Genomic DNA, 16371 nt, shown 5'->3' with positions numbered 1-16371 from the left:
GTGTGTGTGTGTGTGTGTGTGTGTTGTTTGTTTGGGTTTTTTTGTTTTTGTTTTTTTTTTTCCCTCAAGGCCTGACTAAGCACGCTGTGTAGCATATATGGATTTGTCCGAACGCAGTGACGCCTCCTTGAGCTACTGATACTGATACTGATAGTTTACATGAGTGATATTGGAGGCACTAAATTGCTAGGTATTATGAATTTTCCCATGTCTATGGAAAAAGCAGAGAAAATTCTTACACCTAAGCAAAATTGCTGCTGCCAAGATATAGATCACTTGTGTAACCCAGCCCTTAAAGAAGTCAGACAATGGATCAGACAAAGAGAAAGAAACAGAACAAATCCGATGTGAGGGGAGTATGGAAAATTCAAGAGGTGTAGAATCACTCATCAAAATCAGACAAAATGTTCACAGAGCAAGGAAAATTCTACATTTTATTCCAAATCTTGGCCTGAACTTTACATTTGTACAGCTCAACTGTTTACAACATTATGTTCGAGCATTGCCTGCTTCATGGAATTATGAAGAATAACTTACAAATCAATTATTATGGTAAATACTTGACAATATGTCACATCAACATGTGAGAATGACTACTCTTCCAACATCACACTGTCCAAGAAGCCCCAAGCCACCTGTCAACTTACAGCAGCCATCAGCCTCTCAAACCACAGTGCTACCAAAACAACAGTACAATGAAACAGGCGTCTTCATAAAACGGGGGAAAAAAAAAAAAAAAAATCCACATGGGCAGACAAGCTATTTGCAAAAGAACGTGCACAGGAGATGGACCGTGGCTACTTTACACTGAAACACGACCAATATTCATGGCGCTATCATTCTGTTGAAACATATAGAGCACTATCATTCTGTTCATCAACATTCACACATGATGAGCATATCCACTGAACTGAGGCGGGCAGAGGGGAAAGGGGGAGGCCACAAGCTCACAACTGTTTCCAACTGCTCAGATATGACATGCACAGAATGACAGGTACTGGCAAATACAAAACAAAAACACAACACACCCTCCGCCCCATAAGCACACAACGATATGAAAAGTGATTATGCACGGCATCGTGATGTGGTGAGACACATGACAAGGGCGTTCAGTCGTTTCGAATGGTACACACGTCGGGTATGGTGGTGGTGATATGAAAGACAAAGTGGTGACCGCCAGCACAAAAAAAAACAAAAAAACGAACCAACAAAAAAACACCTGTCCATCTCTTTGTCATTCTGTTCTCCTGAAGGAAAAAATCACCCCTATCTGGCAAACCATAGTCCATGGCGCAAAGTCCCCCCACATGAACTGGAGGGCATAAACTGAATACCACAGCTTGAAATTTATGTACCAGCACACCTCCACACACACACTCACATACTGAGGTTAACATGTACTGAACTCTTTCATCACAACAACCCCAGAAAAATTACCGATCAACCACAATCGCCACACACAGTCCTGCTTTTAAAAACAAACGAAAAATGTTCAAAAACACTTCAATGTCCTCTGTATACACATGTCCAGAGTTCTCCATCAAGGCATGTTGTGCAGCATGTGGGACAGGGATCATCATGTGACAGTGGCCTTGAATAACGCTGACAGTTCGGAAACCCCCACTTTATTTCTTCCTCAACCACAAAATAATGCTCAATATAAGTCCTCCTAAAACATCACCCTGAATTGTGACAATGTGCACAAGACTAGGTAACCTACCCACTGTCAACAGATTGTTCACTAATTCTTCGCTCCAAAACACTTGTTCAACCTCACATCCACTTTTCTTTTTCTTTTTTTAATGCTCGCATTTTTCCAGAAAATCAAATGTAGCACAAAACGTGACACACACACATACACAGAGACAAGTACAACCAGAATAATACAGCATGAATTGTATGTACACAAGTGCAGCAAGTTATGCAAGTACTCCCTCACAGAGCAGACAGAATCATTCCAGAAGGGTTTGCATATCACAAGGATTTGGTCGAGATTCCGACAACACACATAAACACAACTGAGAGACACAAAGTTTAAAAAAGAAAATCGTAAAACAATCTTTTACCAGTCTCCATATGCCTGCACTTAGTGCATTCCTCAGGAAACTGACAAACAACCTCCTTCGCTCCGGCTATCTAACACAAGAAAACTGGCTTTCAAACATGGTTCTCAAACTTCATCTTTCATGGCAAGCTGGAAACCACCTTCACTGCATGAAGAACACAGTAAAGTCTGTGAAATATTGATCACCTGCCAAGCTTCCAATCCAACACTAATTAACCAATAAAACATGAGCACTCCATACATCGTATTTACAAGGTGTGGGGGCCACTCTGTCCATACTTCAAGTTATGAAAGAACGGAAAGCATACAGGTAAGATGTATGCAGGGTGAAGCAAGACTTCTTTCCGGTGACAGCAGTGAACAGTGTTGTGGACAACCCTAGATGATAGGTGACATCCCACCCCACACCCCTCCCTGTTCACACAACACAATGAACTTCCTGCATTCCTTGGACAGGTCCCAGGTTTTGCAGGGACCTTGTATGAAACAAAGCCAAAGAATTTCCATTTCAGTCACCTTCCTCAGTTAAGGGAGACTGTAGACCATACACGTTACCTCCTTATGGGAAAACAGCCTCATCCCCCACTCACTGACTGTCCTCTGTGTCAACTTCACAGCCATTTTTTTCTTCTTCATTCATGGACAGCAACTCCCACATTCACTCATATGTACATGAGTGGGCTTTTAACTGTTTTTCCCCCCACCATGTAGGCAGCCATACTCCGTTTTCAAGGGTGCGCATGCTGGGTATATTCTTGTTTCCATTAACTCACCGAACGCCAACATGGTTTACAGGATCTTTAACATGCATATTTGATCTGCTTGCGTATACACATGAATGGGGTTCAGGCACTAGCAGGTCAGCATATATGTTGACGTGTGCGTGTGTGGGTGTGCGTGTGTTTGCGCAAGCGCAAACATGCTCAGTTGTGTCTAAAAAGACCAGAAAGCAAGAAGTTTGAAGAAAGCAAGGAATGCTGAATTGTGCTCAGTCAGCCACAAGGAGATACTCACAGTGAAGAAAACACTGCAGTCATGGTGGTGAGTGGCATTTTCACAATGGAAATAATACACCTAAAGCACACATAATGGTGGCATTTCGCACAGCACTATGTGAAAGAGAACAGCCAACAGTATGTGAAAGCGGCGTCTCTCATTTCATGAACAAAGCCTTGCTCTGTTAACTTCACTAGTAACAAGATCCTCCTGCTTAACACCCAATAATCACCTTCAATGACCTTCTACAGTAAATTTCTGGTAATCCTACGTCTATAATCTTGTAAAGAGCTCTTCCCTTTTCCTGAACTGCAGTTTCTTTAAAGGTAAAGCCCCAAGAGCTCAATTTGAATGGAATAAAAGATAAGTTCAATATATTTCACAATAATCAACATTATTGTATTAATTAAAAACATAGGACAGCCACTACTTTTTTCACATTTCTATGGACAATTTTCCCCTAAATTTATGTAATCTAGTTTCATTTTCTCCACATAGGCGGATAGTAGTTTGCACAGGACAGGAATGTCAGAACCCTGCCAGAGTCTGCACTAGTTGGGTCATGGTCAAGTATGTGTAATTAAAATATACTTTTATCAATGAAGAAATGTTGGAAGATGCTCTTTCAAGGTAAACAATTCGGGGGAAAAAAAACAAAAATGGTTGGTCGACATCCTGACTGAAAAGTAGTTTGCCTTTGAATATGAACGGAGATATGTCACAGAGGGTTATAAATCTGTCAAGTCTAACTTGTCAGTATGTAGAAAAGAGCATGTTGCTATGGCTACTATTCTTAAGATTTTTTTTAATATCTCACATCCTCAAACGACAAATACAACTTTCCACTGTAACAAAAAACCAACAACACAAAAAGAGAAAAAAGTGTGGGTGAGGTGTGGTGGGTCTATTAAAAACAAATGCAGCAAACATTTCCCAAACCTGACAGTGACTAACAAAATAATCTATGCACTGAAGGATCAAGTGGCTTCTGAGACAAAGGAACCATCAGCTCCATAAGGAAAGTGCTTTATTGTCTGACAGCATGGACAAAAAAAAAAAAAAAAACGACCAAAAAATCATCTTGTTCTTCACAAAACACACACGACAAGAGAAAAGAGATTATTCTAAATATTGTGAAGTATGTAAACAGTTTCACAAAATTATTTTGTTTTATGAAGAATGAAAGCATAAACTTTTTCCATGTGCTTTACGCAGATGACAACCAGCCTGACAGTATACTTGCAAGCAAAAAGTGCAAAGTACTCTCTACAACACAAGGCTAAGTGGCCAACGCACTCAACGTGAGCCTCCCAGGAATTAATTTTTCTACTCCTGATCCTAAGCCTCAAGTGTTGTCTCTCTCTCCAAAGGAAAACAGACTGATAATGATACAAAAATAGATCATATATAAATGAACAGATGGACCAACATAGAAATATACCTGCAAACATATTCATGACGATACACACTGACAAAGGAACAAAACAGAGGTTGATAATGATAATGAAACGGAGAATATAATCCTTCTCCCCCTAATAGACTTTTTTTTTTTTAAAAGAAGAAAAAAAAGAGCAAAAGCTACACACACATACTTAAGAAACAGGAAACATATCAAAGGCAAACTGATGGTAAGAAGCCAACAACAGAAGCTGAAAATGAAGGAAAAAAAAAAGGGGGGGGGATGGTGTGGGGTGGAAACAAAAAAACTTCTTCCATGACCCAACAGTCAATGTCCATGAAGAATCAGAGATACAATCAGACACCTGGAGAATTCCCATTTTGATTTCCATTTCATGCCACGTTTTCAGACTCCAAGCTGGGAAAGTGCGAGGCAATGAGAGGGGAGGTAACACTGCTGTCCCTCCCTGTCACGTCTGAGGAGAATGAGATCCAAAGCAGACACAGGGGGACAATGCTGACAGCTGACAAAGTGAAAACAACGGCTGGCCAGGGGCAAGACTTCATTTGAAACGTAGGGGGCGTGGGGGTGGTGGGGGCTGGGGGGGGCAAGGGGAGGAGATGTTTACCACACACTGACGCCTGTCATGGGTTCCTTTCCCTGTGCTTTCCAACCATCAATAATGGATTCGAACTGTCTCAACCTTGCTCCTGGAGTGGGGACCACTGCAGCTCTTCAGGCCTTCTTGCTGGTCAGCCTCACAGCCCACAACTGGCCCCTATCTCTGTCACTTGGGCACAGTCCTACACTCAAACGTCCTCTGTCGTCAGAAGGCCAAAACTCATCCATCTTCCATGATTATCAGTCAAACACTTTGAATTTCTGTCATTTGTATTATCAGTCAAACACTTCAAATTTCTGTTGTTTCTTGGTGAGGTACAGGACTAACAGATGTAATCAACTGGACCTGCTCCTTTCTCACTTTTCCCAACCCCCTGGTTTGACTTAACTGCCTTTGTGAAAGTTTGCTGGTCTTGCCTTTCTGAAAGTGAAGTGAGACTAACATATTCACACCAAAGATAATAAAACAAACAAAAGCAATCTTACTGAAACCTTTGAAAGTCTCGTCTTGCTCCATCTTACTGCACTGTAAAATACCCCACTTCAAGAATGTGTGAGAATTCTATGTAAAAATTACAAAAATTCACAAATGACAGTACATTTGAACTTGATGCTTGCCTGCTGTTCTCAACAGACACAGTGATGCTGCAACACTTCATGTTTCAAACTTCTGTGTCCTTTCTCACGTATTTCTTCAACATGACAAACAAGTTAGACAAACCTCTTCTACCCTTGAAAAACCAATGGCTTTGTTTCATTCAATTTCTGCAGACAGTTCAAGGCCTACAGCTTGTGACTTGTGATGCAAGGTACCAACTCATCTTCTTCACTCTGTCAGGAAATCATTATCTGCCCACAAAAGTGCCGTGTATGTACAGGCATCTGGTCAGGGCAACTGAGTACAATTCACATGTGGAACGTCACGGCAAAAATCCCCATACTGCCCGTCAGTGAATTACACTGTCCCCTTGTCCCCCCACCCCCAGCAAACAGGCACACACACACAGACACAGAGAAACACGACAGATGAGGTGGTGATGATGGCATTGTCAATGGAGTGTCCCTGTCAGGCCGCGCCAACCTCTCGCCTCAGTAGTTCTCTCCCCCTCCCCAAGCACAGTCACGACCCCAACAGTCCCTAGATCACAGCTTGTCGTGTCCCACTGACCCTCCCCCCCTCCCCCAAATCCTCCCCCCCCGGCCCTGTCTTCATCCTGGCCCCTCCCTCCCTCTCCTCCCCAGACTGTCTCCTGTGAAAGATCCACATCTGTCCGTCTCATCCTGTGTCTTGTGTTGTCGGGGGCGCCTCACTCGGTGCCACCCTCTTTACTCTTGGAGGAGCCAGGTACAGTGCTCTCCTCTTCTCCCGTCTCCATGTTCTCTGCCGGCTGCTTGCCCTGACCCTGACCCTGACCTTGACCCTGGTTCAGGGGGTTGTTGATCTGGTTGGAGGGGGGCTGAGCCGGCTGACTGCTCGACTGCACGTGCACCTGGTTGTTCTGAACTGTGGAGGAACTGTGGGGCGCTGACTGGTTCGGGTTGGCTGACTGTTGATGTTGTTGTTGTTGTTGTTGTTGTTGTGTGGGATGCTGTTGGCTGGAGGTAGAGGGTGTGTTCTGTGGGCCGTGTTGTTGTTGTTGTGGGTTGGTGGGGGGCTGTTGGTGAGTGTGCTGCTGGTTGAGGTAGGTGGGAACATTGCCGCCACCACCGCCACCACCACTGCTACCTCCTCCGTCCTCCTGCTGTACGTCATAGTCCTCTCCCAGCTCTGGTTCCTCCTGTTCCTGTGGGCACACAACTAGGTCAGTACTGCTGGGGTGGGGGTGGGAGCTCCACTTCTCCATTCAAACCTATCTGGGCAGGCACACACATCAACCTGGAAACAGTTCATCGTTGCTAAACAATGGCAAGTAACAGTATTTTCATTCCACCACACATCTGATTTCAAGGGCATCATGGTTCCACACTTGATTCATTTGACCTGCAGCTTGTGAAACATCATATTCAATCCACCACTGTCAAGGTTTAGGACCACATCTTTAGCCTACTTTAGTGTTACAATATACGAAAATCAAACGACACCGGTGAATTAATTCACATTTACTTTACCAATAAAATGCAGTTACAGGACAACTTTTTAAGTCTATTGGTAGAAGATTCAGCAGCCTAGAAAAGCAGATGTGTGATTTCCATGGAGCTATTCAAAGAGGAAGGTGGCAGAATGGTTAATACACTCATCCGCCAATACAGAATCTGGGAGGGTCTGGGTCAGTCTGAATCCCTGTCTCACACTTTCTCCCAAGTTTGATGGAAAATAAAACTGAGCCATGTCGTTGAGATCAGACAATAAACTGATGCCCCAAGTACTGTACACACTTGCTGCACTGAAAAAGAACCCACAGCAACAAGACTGTTGTCCTCTGCCAAAACTCTGTAGACAAAATCCACTCTGACAGCTACACAAATATATATGCATGCACACAAGGCATAAGAGTGTTGGGTTATGCTGCAGGGTTATGCTGCAAGTGAGGCACCTGCCTAGCAGATGTTGTGTAGCATATATGGATTTGTTCAAATGCAAAGACACCTCCTTGAGAAACTGAAAACAAACTATCTTTGTTGTTTACACCCCAGCTGACCACAAGGATCATACATTATCTGAAAAACCCACATCAATCGAACAGTATATATGAAAGGCAAGATGAGCTCTGTCCATCAAATTACGAAAGAAAGAATACAGAGGTCACCAAATGGTTAAGAAACCATTTTAAGAATGTACATTGTCTATGTACATCTATTATCCTGCCACATTTGTTTTCACTTGTGTTTGCTGCTTCTGAACTTCACACACACACACACACACACACACACACTCTCTCTCTCTGTTGACAGACATTTGAAGCGCATAATGACAAAATTTAGGTTTGGTATTTCTGATATATTTGTCCATTATAATCGCTATCGACAGACATATGCTAGAAATTTGAAATGTCCAATATGTAAATCTTCAAATGAAGACAAAATTCATTTTGTACTTTCTTGTCCTGGATTGAGTGACATCAGAGAGCAGTTTATACCATGTAAGTATACAAAAGATCCATGTCTATTTAAATTGATTGTATTGTCATCATCAACAAAAGAACGCATTATAAAGCGGTTGGTTGCTTATCTCTACAAAGCATTTTATAGACAATGTGCATACGTAACATAAATATTTGAATACGTTTTTGTTATGTTCATGTACACCCCCTTCTGAGGAAAAAACTTCTTATGAATAAACCATCTCAATCTCTCTCACAAAATCTCAGGCTAATTGTATTAATTCTCTGTGTAAATCATGTCAGATTAAAATCCAGTGCAAATCAAATACTGAAACATACAGATGATTGTTGGCATCGTCTGTGAGCAAGTACCACAGTGTTAAAAAATGACAATGCCGGCACACGGAGCATGTTGTTACGTTGTTCACATGGACCTGTCAGTCAGTTCTGAGGATCAATCAAGGCACTGACACAAACGTCACATCATTCACCAAGCCACTCAACAATCACAACTCAGTCAGTCAGAACACAAACACATCTCCTGACGTCCACTTTCCACCTACCTCCTCTGGACACAGCTCGAAAGCCTTGTTCAGTGTCTGCTTGGCACTCTGCGACCTCTCCAGGAAATATCTGCACACACGCACACACACACACATGCACACACACACACACATGCACACACACACACACATGCACACACTTACATATTAGATTCATAAGTACAAGGGAAACACTACTTTTACACTCAGTCGTGACTGAAACAAAAACGAATGAACAAACAAAATAATCTATGAAAACTTGTCCTGGATAAAGAACATGGACAATTTGTCTCACTGGCAAGACAGTTTATTTAATAAGAGTTTTGTCTTGACCCAATCGCTGGATTGTATTTCTGCTTTTCCATACAAACCACCATGACTGTAAGCACCACAATCACTGACATCCAGTAACACCCCAACAATCATTGACATCTGGTAACACACCAACAATCATTGACATCCAGTAAAACCCTAACAATCACTGACATCCGGTAACACCCCAACAATCACTGACATCCTGTAACACCCCAATAATCACCGACATCCATAACACTCTAACAATCACTGACATCCTGGAACACCCCAATAATCACTGACATCTGGTACCACCCCAACAATCAGTGACATCTGGTAACACCCCAACAAACAATCACTGATATCCTGTAACACCCCAACAATCATTGATATCCAGTAACATCCCAACAATCATTGATATCCAGTAATATCCCAACAATCACTGATCCTGTAACACCCCAACAATCACTGACATCCAGTAACACCACAACAATCACTGACATTCAGTAACACCACAACAATCACTGACATTCAGTAACACCCCATCATTGATATCCTGTAACACCCCACTGACATCCAGTAACACCCCAACAATCATCGATATCCTGTAAAACACCAACAATTATTGATATCCTGTAACACATCACAATCATTTTTACATCCAGTAACATCCCAACAATCACTGATATCCTGTAACTCCAACAATCATTGATATCCAGTAACACCCCAACAATTTTTTTTTTTTTTTATCATTGACATCCAGTAACATCCCAACAATCACTGAAACCCAGTAACATCCCAACAATTACCGACACTCAGTTAAAACCCCAACAATCATTGACACCCACTGAACACCCCAACAATCACTGACACCCAGTAACATCCCAAAGATCACTGTGCCCCCCCCACCCCCTCCCCCCTCTCTCTGTGCCCCTGTCAGCCACAGCCACACAACCGAAGGCCAGCTTACCCATTGGACGTCTCATTGGACTGGGCCGGGGGAGACCAGTTGTTGTAGGCATACTGTGTGTTGGCAGCGTACGGCCTCTGTGAAAACAACAGACACAGTACTGGAGATGAGGTTAAACTAATCCCATAGACCCCAAAAACTTACGCGAAATTTGCATGCAAACTTCTCAGTGGAAGGAAAAAATTCAGAAAACTTTAATCAAGTGTTAATTCACAAACCCAAGCTTCACACAAACTTCCCACAAACTTAGCTGCAAATTTCTCTTTTCCAACGACAGAGTGAAATGTTTGATTCCGCATGCAAATTTTACTTATCTTTGGGCAGATTCCTTCTCAGCTGAGGCAGTGTTTGATGAGAAAAAAACATACACTGTCATGTAAGGCTAAGTTAGCATACCATCTGTATTAAATATACAACACTGTCCTTGTGGCAAGCTATAACCATGGAACAGTACACATCATAATATATTGTTATATTTTGACAACAATACAAACGATATAATAGTGTTATATTTTGACAACAGAACAGTGTTGTTTCAGTCACTGAGGACACTGCCCACATCCAACACTCAGTCTAGAGTGAACCAGAAACTGACCCTTTCCAGTTCATCATTCAGCCAGTACACTGCCCAGGTCCACTTGCGTTTCAAGTCCCCATTGGTCTGCAGCATGTTGGCTGCTGGAGCACAGCTGAAACACAATCCAGTGCCCTCACTTAAACATACTTTTCCTGTGTCACAAATCACAGAAAACACATCATCTTATCTAATAGGACAAAGCAATGTGAAAATGTTCTAAAATGAAGTCTTTACACGTGAAAGTATCCTCAGCGAAAGTCTGCACTATGGAACTCACTCATTTGTGAGATTTATAACATACAAGAACACAAATTGAAATTCAACAAGAATTCTAGTGTAATTTTCTTTTTTTTAAAGCAGCATGAACACATACACAGTAAAACCACACAGGATGAAAAAAATATAGAGTCACAAAAAACAAAACAAAAATACACAGAAACCAAAGAAATTGTACATACATACACACATACACACCCCACCACAACCAAATCTTACTTGGTGAACAGCAAGACCATCATTTTGATGCACTGATATGCCCGCTTCTGGTAGTGGTTCTTGGACCTCTGGATGGTGTCGAAGAGGCCATCGCGGTCGTCAGGGATGCCTTTGAGGGCATTGTGGATGCGGTGATGCTGCCACGAGTCCTCGATCATCAACATCTGCAGCAGTAGGTCCAGGTAGGGCCGCAGCTCATAGGTGTAGGAGTAGGCCACCTGACAACAGGTAAACAAATAGGTGTAGGAGTAGGCCACCTGACAACAGGTAAACAAAAAGGTGTAGGAGTAGGCCACCTGACAACAGGTAAACAAATAGGTGTAGGAGTAGGCCACCTGACAACAGGTAAACAAATAGGTGTAGGAGTAGGCCACCTGACAACAGGTAAACAAATAGGTGTAGGAGTAGGCCACCTGACAACAGGTAAACAAATAGGTGTAGGAGTAGGCCACCTAACAACAGGCAAACAAATAGGTGTAGGAGTAGGCCACCTGACAACAGGTAAACAAATAGGTGTAGGAGTAGGCCACCTAACAACAGGCAAACAAATAGGTGTAGGAGTAGGCCACCTGACAACAGGTAAACAAATAGGTGTAGGAGTAGGCCACCTAACAACAGGTAAACAAATAGGTGTAGGAGAGGCCACCTGACAACAGGTAAACAAATAGGTGTAGGAGTAGGCCATTCTGACAACAGGTAAACAAAAAGGTGTAGGAGCAGGCCACCCTGACAACAGGTAAACAAATAGGTGTAGGAGTAGGCCCACCTGACAAAGGTAAACAAAAAGGTGTAGGAGTAGGCCATTGACAACCAGGTAAACAAAAAGGTGTAGGAGCAGGCCACCCTGACAACAGGTAAACAAATAGGTGTAGGAGTAGGACACCTGACAACAGGTTAAACAAATAGGTGTAGGAGTATGCCACTCTGACAACAGGTAAACACAAAGGTGTAGGAGCAGGCCACCTGACAACAGGTAAACAAATAGGTGTTGGAGTAGGCCATCTGACAACAGGTAAACAAATAGGGTGTAGGAAGTAGGCCACCTGACAACAGGTAAACAAATATGTGTAGAGTAGGCCCACCTGACAACAGGTAAACAAATAGGCGTAGGAGTAGGCCACCTGACAACAGGTAAACAAATAGGTGTAGGAGTAGGCCACCAGACAACAGGTAAACAAAAAGGTGTAGGAGTAGGCCATCTGACAACAGGTAAACAAATAGGTGTAGGAGTAGGCCACCTGACAACAGGTAAACAAAAAGGTGTAGGAGTAGGCCACCTGACAACAGGTAAACAAAAAGGTGTAGGAGTAGGCCACCTGACAACAGGTAAGCAAAAAGGTGTAGGAGTATGCCACCTGACAACAGGTAAACAAATAGGTGTAGGAGTAGGCCACCTGACAACAGGTAAACAAAAAGGTGTAGGAGTAGGCCACCTGACAACAGGTAAGCAAAAAGGTGTAGGAGTAGGCCACCTGACAACAGGTAAACAAGTATGTGTAGGAGCAGGCCATCTGACAACAGGTAAACAAAAAGGTGTAGGAGTAGGCCACCTGACAACAGGTAAACAAAAAGGTGTAGGAGTAGGCCACCTGACAACAGGTAAACAAATAGGTGTGGGAGTAGGCCACCTGACAACAGGTAAACAAATAGGTGTAGGAGTAGGCCACCTGACAACAGGTAAACAAATATGTTACCAGAGATGCCAACCCCTGTCAAGTGTTTGTAGGAACAATCAGGAAACTTGGTGGGAACATTTTTAATTTGGTAGGAACACTTGGATTCCAAGACACAGCAGCAAATGGGCACATACGCTGTTTGACCGAGATGCAACACATGTTCTCTGTTGTTCAGGCAAACAATTAAGCTGATTGGTCCACTCAATGTTGTTTCAATGTAAGCATGCACTCGATTAGCTGAGCATCATCATATGAGACTATGGTTAGTTGTGACTGCCCTGGCCTCCTCGTGATCGGTAAGTTTAGAGCGTCTGGATAATTACGACAGGAAAGCATGTGACCATGCTATGTAGTCGAAAATGAACGCGGAACAATTTTTACGTTGGTGTAACGTCAGAACGAACTGCGATCTGGTGTAACAAAATGCAGCAAAATCATTACATGTCTGTCTGAGTGTGTATGTCTGCGCGCCTGAAATCCTGACTGAATGACACAGGAAACAAATGATGAGCGCTTAGTGGCAGCCATCAGTCAGCTCTACCCAGGTAGGCAGCCTGTTGTGTAAATGACCCCCTGTTTGTAAAGCGCTTAGAGCTTAGGTCTACGACCAAGGACAGGCGCTATATAAGTATCCATATCAATCAATCAATCATAACTGTTGGCGTCTCTGCGTTACCCACCTTTTTGTTTTCCCTTAATGTTGATGGAAGCTTCAACAAAATCAGTTTCTGTTTCTCAAGGAGGCATGATTGCATTCAAACAAATCTGCATACACTACACATCTGCTAGGCAGATGCCTGATCGCCAGTATAACCCATCACGCTTTGGCCTCGAGTGTGTATGTACATGTTTGTGTAGCTATCATAGTGGATTTCTTCTACAGAATTTTCACAAACGACCAAACTTAAACTGCCATTGGTTCTTTCTCAGTGTGTGGTACACACGGGACCTTGGTTTATCGTCTTACCCAGATGATCAGATGCTCAGTTCCAGTCAAACTTGGGGAAAAAGTGAAATGGGATTTGAACCCAGACCCTCACAGGACAGAGAACTGGCAGTAAGCGTCTTGACCATTTTGCCACCTTCCTTTTATTTTATGCTTTAACAATCTGATATGTCAGTGTATCTGCTTGTGTGTGTGCATGCCCACATGTCTGTCCACCAAGTCCTTTCCAGTTTGTCTGCTGCTTTTCTTCATCTGTATATTGGTGGTGCTGTGAATATAGAAATTAGCATGTGAACATTTCAACGTACCCTCAAGCAAATCAAGATCATACTTCTGTCTTTTTTGTGTGTGTGTGTGTGTTTTTTGTTTGTTTTTTTTCTTTTTCCTTCTTTTTTTTATATAATCATCTCCTATGTATAAAAAAAGAAAAAGAAAAGAAAAAAGCAGCATGATTTTCAACTAGTGATTCATATTTATGCCTTCATCAACAACAGAAAACAGGACCTTAATTTTTTTTCAAATCCTCTTAACCTGATAGTATAGGATGTGTGTGTGTGTGTGTGTGTGTGTGTGTGTGTGTGGTGTGTGTGTGTGTGTGTGTGTGTGTGTGAAGACATGGTTTAAGTGGGGAAGACAGAGAAAGACGTGTGAGTGGAAGAGTGAAGAGATGAGAAAAGAAATGGAGGAGGGGTAGAGGGGGCGGGGCATAGCATATGAACATAGTACATCTTTAGCCAATGGATTGTCAATAGTCCAATGGTGAAAAAAAAAAAAAAAAAAAAACAGACAACAACTTTGTAAACACAAACTCATACACTCCATCACACAGACTGCTGACCTGCCAGAGGAGTTCACTGAGTACTGTGGAGGAGAAGTGAGGATTTTCCCAGGAACAGAACTGAAACACAGCAAAACGTTCACGAGTGACATCTGTCAATATGACAGGAAAAAAAACTGCAAGCATTGCAACACTTTAAACACATCACATCTGCTAATAAACATCAAAAGACAAGACTGAAAATTCAGCAACACCTTTATGTCACTGATGATAACACTTTTGATGAAAAACATGAAAGGATATAAGTGGATATACAGCAAAACCTTCATTTGCCACTGCTGATAAACCTAATACCTCTGATGATAAACATCTCAAGATATTGCAAAATACAGCAACAGCTTCATATGCCACTGCTGATAAACCTAACACCTCAGATGATAAACATTTAAAGACACTGCAAAACACAGCAACACATTCATACCCCACTGACTGTTAAAATCTAACACTTCCGATGAAAAAGATCTAAAGCATTACTGTAAGTACAGCAAACGCTTCATATACCAATACTGAGAGACCCAATACTTCTGCTGATAAACATTAAAAGACATTATTGCAAATACAGCAGCACCTTCAAACGCCATTCCTGATAATTACAACACATCTGATGATAATCATGAAAGGGCAAAACTGATAATACAGCAACAGCCTGATATGTCACTGCTGGTAAATCCAACACATTAGCTGTGACAACTGAAAGAAAATAAACACAAAGAAGTTCCAACACACGACAGAAAACTGCAATATTCGGACATGTCAAACCTGATGGAAGAAAACAACTGAAAACTTGTCAACACTCCTAACATGTGGCACCAGCTAAGGAGTGTGACGGAAAGACAACTGAAAACACAGCAACGTGTTCATACTTCATATTTTTAAGATGTACACACACACACACACACAATTCAAGTTTTACTTTCCTTTCATCCCATTCCTTTCACACACACACACACACACACGCACACACAAGATTTGAGATTTACTTTCCTTTCATCCCTTTCCTTTTCACCACAGGACAGGAATGTCAGACCCCTGCCAGAGTCTGCACTAGTGGGTCATGGTTAAATATGTGTAAATAAATTGAGATTTACTTTCCCTTTATCCCTTTCCTTTTTCACACACACACACACACACACACAAGATTCGAGATTTACCTCCCTTTCATCTATTTTCTTTCACACACACACACACACACACACCACTCCCCACACAGCCAGGCAGGCAGGTACCTTGAGCAGCTTGGCAGTGTCCTCGGAGTTGTTGTTCTCCTCGATCAGTTTCTTCACGTAGATGGTGCGGGTCATCAGAATCTCCTCCACCTGAGGCTGCAGGTTCATCAGCGGCCGAGCACAGTGCGGGTCCGCATAAGGGTTGTTGGCCAGGGGGGGTTGATTCTGCACAGGACGCACCATAATTTGGGCTCAGTTTTGTGTGCTGCATATCCCAATTATCTGCCACGCGTTTCAAACATCCTGCGGTATCTCAAAGTGTCATTTTTCTCTCTCTCTCTTCTTTTTTGGGAGGGTGTGGGGGGCTAGCAAAGGGGGTGGGGGTTGGTTCTGAACAGGACGCACCATAATTTATGCTCAGTTTTACGTGTTACACGTCCCGATTCTCTCTCTGCCATGTGTTTCAAACATCATGTGTATCTCAAAGTCTCATTTTTCACTCCCTCTTTTTTTTTTTTTTGGCTGGCAAGGTGGTGTTGATTCTGAACAGAAATCACCATAATTTATGCTCAGTTTTGCATGTTGCACATCCAGATTCTCTGCCATGCGTTTCAAACATCATGCTTATCTCAGTGACATTTTTTCTCTCCCTCTTTTTTTTTCTTTTTCTTTTTGGTTGGCCTGGGGATGTTGATTCTGAACAGGAATCACTATAATTTATGCTCAGTTTTGCATGCTGCACATC

The 16371-nt window shown here is 42.5% G+C and overlaps 1 protein-coding gene across 5 annotated transcripts in view; it reads right to left on the bottom strand.

Annotated features, from left to right (window-relative positions):
- Positions 1-426: 426 nt before the first annotated feature.
- Positions 427-16371, bottom strand: part of LOC143275288 (ubiquitin carboxyl-terminal hydrolase 9X-like) — a 74420-nt gene continuing 58475 nt past the window's right edge. For all 5 annotated transcript variants that reach the window (XM_076579273.1, XM_076579277.1, XM_076579275.1 and 2 more), the window contains exons 54-60: positions 15687-15851; positions 14461-14520; positions 11001-11218; positions 10524-10617; positions 9929-10005; positions 8686-8755; positions 427-6865 (exon numbers count right to left, since the gene is read on the bottom strand). In XM_076579273.1, coding sequence (XP_076435388.1) covers positions 6389-6865; positions 8686-8755; positions 9929-10005; positions 10524-10617; positions 11001-11218; positions 14461-14520; positions 15687-15851 — 1161 coding nt within the window. In that variant the 3' untranslated portion in view covers positions 427-6388. The remainder of the gene's footprint in view (positions 6866-8685; positions 8756-9928; positions 10006-10523; positions 10618-11000; positions 11219-14460; positions 14521-15686; positions 15852-16371) is intronic.

This window comes from Babylonia areolata, chromosome 30, assembly GCF_041734735.1.
Source record: "Babylonia areolata isolate BAREFJ2019XMU chromosome 30, ASM4173473v1, whole genome shotgun sequence".
Lineage (NCBI taxonomy): Eukaryota > Metazoa > Mollusca > Gastropoda > Neogastropoda > Buccinidae > Babylonia > Babylonia areolata.
This window is presented reverse-complemented; position numbering and strand designations above follow the sequence as displayed.